Source organism: Camponotus vicinus, unplaced genomic scaffold, assembly GCF_025532165.1.
Source record: "Camponotus vicinus isolate PSW18456_S1 unplaced genomic scaffold, iyCamVici1.0 SCAF_2, whole genome shotgun sequence".
Classification (NCBI taxonomy): domain Eukaryota; kingdom Metazoa; phylum Arthropoda; class Insecta; order Hymenoptera; family Formicidae; genus Camponotus; species Camponotus vicinus.
The window spans coordinates 15295380-15301379 of NW_028141956.1; the positions used below are offsets into that span (position 1 = coordinate 15295380).

The following is a 6000-nucleotide window of genomic DNA, read 5'->3' on the forward strand; positions in this document are numbered from 1 at the left end:
TCGATTCCTACAATATTTCTAGCAAAAAAAAAGGATAAGACTATTAAATTTTCTCTGTGTGTTTAAAAATCAGATTCTTTTGCTACTCTACGAGTTTTGCTACTCTTTGCTACAAGAACGACAAATCCGTTGATTCTGTACTTTCTTCAAATATTCAGTCTTCCGTTTCCTGCTTCGACCCCTCCTGCGTTCTCATTTTCCTTCCGGCAAACAGCAATCGTCGAAAAAGAGTCGAGAGAAATCAAATGAGTTTGCGCGGGAGTGACAATGGAGTTTCGCGACTGTAATCAAGCTACTACGAGTGACGCGGGAAAAGGGACTGTCGTGGAGGGTGCACAGACTGTCCTCCGCATTTGAATTTCCACGCAAAGGGAAACGAGCTGCCACCGATAACGTCTAGAAATCGTTCGCGGCGCAACGATAGAGACGTCGAATTAAGCGCGATGCAGACCCTTAATTAAACGCTCGAAATTGAGCTATCGATTAAATACTCTCTTTGCGGCGCAAGAACTTGTGCCCTTCTTTAGCGCAAGGAAAATTGCTTGAAAATGTCTAAATTATCAGCGCGCGTTATTCGTTATTTGACGATATTTTCTTGGATATAAATTAAAAATTGCACATGATAAAACGTAAGAACGAGTATAGAAACTAAAATAGTTTCGCGCAAAATACACCACGAATACAATACACAGACAAAAAATGATACGATATTAATATCTTTCATTAAAAAAAAGATGTGCGTCTACAATCATACGGTGCTATAGAAAACTTTAAAAAATGCATCGCAATCTAAAATTTGACCCCTTTTTTTCGTGCTACCAATTTATGTCATCATTATTTCATGCCAATAACGATTGTTAAAAGTACGAACAATATATCGCCAATGTACATTTGTAGCAAATGTACATTTTGTTTGTCGACAAACACAAAAGGAAAATACAATGAGTTTCAACATGAAAAGATTAACTATTTCACGTATAAGTTTTGATATAATTGGCGTATATTTTTCGCAAAGAACAAAAACGTTAAAATATATCTCGAAGAAACAGCTATAGCTTTATTTTACATAACTCGAATTATCTCTCGAATTAGCATAATTGGTGCCGTCAAAATTTAAGTAGACAATTTCTTTAAGCATACCAAGATCTAGAAATTTAATGCCATTTTACTATATAACTACATTATTTAACGCTGAAATTCGCGACGACGGTAAGTGTCTGTAACGTAAAGTCTATCTCGTATCTTGCTCGCTGACTGGTTCCGCTACCATTCGCATTAACAAGGAAAACCGTCGTAAAAGCGGCGAGAAACGCGCGCTATTTGCGCGTTTCTGCGCGGCCCATCTGCGAATGTTATCTCCCTTTTGTGACGTCGGCGTCGGCGTCGTGCAGCGCGATGGGCGCTGAAACGCGACCATGTAACCAGCGGGAGAGAGCTACTTTACGAGAAAAGACTTTTCCGCATTTTACACACTCATCACCCCGTTTTTCGTCCCCCACCAGCCGAATCCCCTTGTCTGCGAGCGCGAAACGCTGCGGTGTCTTGGCGAGTTGCCGTCCGAAAAAAGGAGATAGAAAATATTTATTATGCTCTCGTTGTGGGAGACAATGGAAGTTATTATGCACGACGAAGGAATTTTTTTACGATATCAAACTTTAGCGATATTTTCTTCAAATTTCAAGATGGATTTTTCCTTTAAAAAAACACGTTTCGCGTGGCAATATTTTTTTTAAGCGGTCGATAATTTGATTAAAGAATTTCGAAAATTTATAATGTATATCATTCTATATCTGCTGTTCTTTATTTATTGATAAAATTTACTGACTCAATAAATCAATATCGACATAAATAAAATTCTTATCGTATCTTACGAAATACGGAAATGTGATCAATTATGTTATATAAATAAGATATTTGAAAAATTAATACTTATCACTTTCAAAAAAATATCCTATCATTCTGTATCGAGAAATTATCAATATTTACGTACGAACGCATTACACAGTATTAGATAAAACTTATTTTTTTGTTTTTCATAAGAGCGTAATCTTGAAATTTTCGAAAAAAATTATATCTTTTAACTCATTTAATCGAAACATTAATAACAACGCAAAGATGTAATACACATCGCAAAGTTATATCACACACGAATACGTACACGATACACGAGATCCATTTCGTGGAAAGGGCGCGAGAGGTTATTTTTCAATGTCCGAACGAATCTTATGCTATAAGCAACCACCACTTACTTGTTATTGCGAAGAAAACGACGGCCGCTTCTAGCCACAGGTGGCGAGTCTTCATCTTGATAGCGCGTAAGAAGTCCTCGAAGAGTTGATTTTCCTCGATGAGATCAGCGTTGAATTTGTAGGCGCACTGATTCACTCGCGATAAGACGCGACAGTTAACGAAACGCGCAAAAGAAGTAACTACGCCGAATTACGCGGCACCACATCTGTCCTCTTGTGTCACAATTATGCTCTCTTTCTCTCGTCGACTATCACTTATTCCAACGAACGCGATCGTCGTAGTACATTCATTCGCGAGTAGAATCGACGGTTATATACTTGACGGCGATATCACTCTCCACAAGTTACCAGAACGACGCGAATTCACCGAATTCACTGTCCAAACTTGCCAAACTTCACTCTGTCCCGGTCCCCTCGGTCTCTTTCGCGATCACCGAGAGAGCGGTCGATTCAAATCATATCGTACACCGAATTTATCATTGCTCCAAACTTCGCACTGTCGCTTTTCACGCTGTTATGTTTCTTTTCCTTTTTTTTCTCTTCCTCCGGCAATCGCGGGATGTGTCGCGATCGACGGCGGCTCGTCGACGAGGGTTATCGATCACTGCGTGCCAACGTACACGGCACGAGCACGGAGATTTTAAGCACTGTTGACAGGGTAATTGCACGTATATCTGCACTGGATTGCGACGGACGAGACTGAGCGTCGCCGCGCGAAGCCGTTCCGTCGCGAGTCGCGCATGCGCCGACCGCCCTTCTATCCCCACCACGCGCGCGCCGACGATCCTCGCGGTCTCCCCCCTCCCGCGCCTCACTTCGCGCAGTCTCACGCGCGTCGCGCTCCTTCGCTCTCTCCTTCACCGTTTCTCGCGCGCGCGAGATACATCCCGCTCTCGCCCACGCGGGGGGGTTGCTCTCTATCCCGTTTCCTCCAAAGTATCTCCTTCCGATCGCTTCGCGAACGTCCCGTGCCGTCACGAGCCGACCCGCACCCCGCGGACACGCACGATCTTACTCCGCGCCTCCTTCGCGCGAAGGGTGACTGCCGGTTCCGAGCCCTTCGGATTCAATTTGTCGGCCGGCCGCGAAAGTTTTTGTTGAATACGGTTTGTTACGCGTCGTCATTCGCCTGGCATTAGGACCCATTGTCGATGCGCGCGTGGCACGCTTCCCCCCACGCGAAATCCTTTCGCTCTGCTTCCCGTGCGCGTAGATTGATCAGATTTCTCAACTTCCGAGAACGTGTTATAGTCGAGCCCCTCTATCTTCGATAAACAAAACTGATACATGCCGCGTTTCGTATTTGTTTTCGTATTGGTTTTAGATTTTCATAGGTTATCGATTGTTAATGTTTACAATCGCACCTATCTTGTACTCCGATGACTGATGCAAACACGCATTCCGCATGACACACATATTTATTCGTAATCAGCTGATAGTAACAAACGGAGGAAAACGCGTTTTCACGCTCTTTTATGCTTTTTTTAAAATTACAAATACGCATATTGTCTTAATCGCGTGTAAAAAATTACAGTTTACTCTAAACATCTACCGTTGTAGATCGAGTTCTATGCGGTATATCCACGAAAACGTACACCTGCGTTCTCAGAATTGATTCTCGGGATATTCGCAATGCGGATTGCGTTGCCTGCAGGCACTGCGAGCTCCGTAATAACGCTGATATGCTGATCGCTCATTCAGAGGGCCATATTTCGAAAACACTGAAGCACGAGGCCAACCAAATCGGCATAATGTATTCCATGCTAGAAGTCATTGATCACGGAAGTCAAATGACTTATAGCGATCTATACTTCACTAATAGTGAAGTCACATTGAAAATATCTGCAACAAGAAAATTTATTTGTCATAATATAGATCTCAATTTGTACTATAGAGCTCTAAAATATTTATTTATGTTATACATCATTAGCAAAAAGAGATGACAAATTCGGTGCGGATAATATGTATAGGTACTATTAAAAAAAAAGTATGATAGAATGAATAAGATGCCGCTGATACACGTATATTGAATTGCCACAGTACTACTGTATAGTGCTATTGTAGTTAGATATGAGCAAATATCTCAACACACAATAGTGCGGATCAAACTATTATGGGCTCCATTTTTCAAGCGTTTTATTCTTCGAATGTATTATATCAAACAGTAACGTTAAAATCATGCATTAACTTGACGACATTTAAAAATATAACATTAAAATATATATATATATATATATATATATATATATATATATATTATTTTCTATTTTAAAGAGGCTAATCAAATTAATTGCTTTAAAATAATTATTTTAAACGCGGTCAAATATTTGAATGTTTTTTCTTTTTTTTTCAAAAATAGCTACATTATTAAATTGCTATTCATTTTTGACATATGTTAAAGCCGTGCGTTAATTTGGCAAAATTTTAAAACATGTTAAAAAATATATATATATATATATATATATATATATATATTATTTTGTATTTTAAAAATTGTAATCAAATTAATTGCTTTAAAATAATTATTTTAAATACGGTCAGATGTATTTTGAATGTTTTTTTTTTTCAGAAACAACATATAGAGTAATAAATTAAGTTATTCGTTTTTGATGTACGTAAAATTTAAAATATTGTACTAAAAAATAAGTATACCATTAATATTTAACATTTCAATCTATCGTGCTTCAAAATTTGTCTTACGTCACTTTCAGAATTAAACACAACTCAATTACTCTTTACGAAACTTAACCGCAATTCATTGCACAGTATCTCGTATATTTCATTAATCGAGCGATTGCGCATTTAATGAAGTGCAAATGTCTAAAATGTACTCCGAGATTAATTGGCGCGTGACTATTCTTAGATGCAGTCCAACTTTCGTCGGATATCTTGTGCGCGAAGAGATCCTAAAGTTCGCTACATGTAAGGCTTTAGATTAGAGCGGATAGTTCTGTTCGGATTTATGTTACGCGCAAATTTCCGAGTAACTGTATAGATACGAAAGTTCCGAGTTGTTTAGAGACTGGCACCGATTGCGCAGATTCGGATGTAACGATATAAAAAGTTGAGGAAGGGGTAATATCTTCTTATATCTACGTAATATCGACATAAAACTCGCATTATCTAGCGAGTCGAAGACGAAGGCACGGTTGGGAAACATGGACACGACCCGCGTTTTCATACAAATTTAGATTCCGGCCAACGGAATAAAAATCTGACATTCCGTTCCTTTGCTAGTGTGCGTATCAAAAGGCACTTGGCGCCGCGCATTCATGAATCTCCGATGCCCGATTTGCTGCTTAAATGCGGAGTCGCCGACCGGGAGCGTCATGGACCGGTCAGCCTGCTCTTTATGGGCGCAGTACACACATCCACGCCTGCAATTTATCTTTCCCTCCCGCGTGTTCTGCTGCGCTGCTCTTCTCTCCCTTTGTCGCTTTTCTCTTCTCGCCTCCCCGTCTCCGGCCTCGCTCCCTCGTCTCGTGAATCTTGACCCCGGAAGCGCCGTGAAAAGAAGGGCGCGCGCAGGAGGAGACGGAAGGGTGAAAAAAGAGAAGAGCGGAGGGAGAGAAGCCGGGCGGAAAGGAAGGGGTGGAAAAAGACAAGGTTGAAATATCACGAAGACATCATTCGTTACCGCCGCGTCGTTTATCCGTATCGCCACCTTCCTTATGACCGTATAAAACAACCTTCCATCCTCATTCATGGCGACGGCGCACACGGTAGCGCGACCGGCCGAGAATCGCGCTCG

The 6000-nt window shown here is 40.8% G+C and overlaps 1 protein-coding gene across 1 annotated transcript in view; it reads right to left on the bottom strand.

Annotated features, from left to right (window-relative positions):
• The window catches only part of LOC145967537 (uncharacterized), a 147525-nt gene extending 144557 nt beyond the window's left edge, over positions 1–2968 (bottom strand). Inside the window, exon 1 of the mRNA XM_083092532.1 lies at positions 2250–2968. Coding sequence (XP_082948658.1) covers positions 2250–2304 — 55 coding nt within the window. The 5' untranslated portion in view covers positions 2305–2968. The remainder of the gene's footprint in view (positions 1–2249) is intronic.
• Between the last annotated feature and the right edge of the window lie 3032 nt (positions 2969–6000).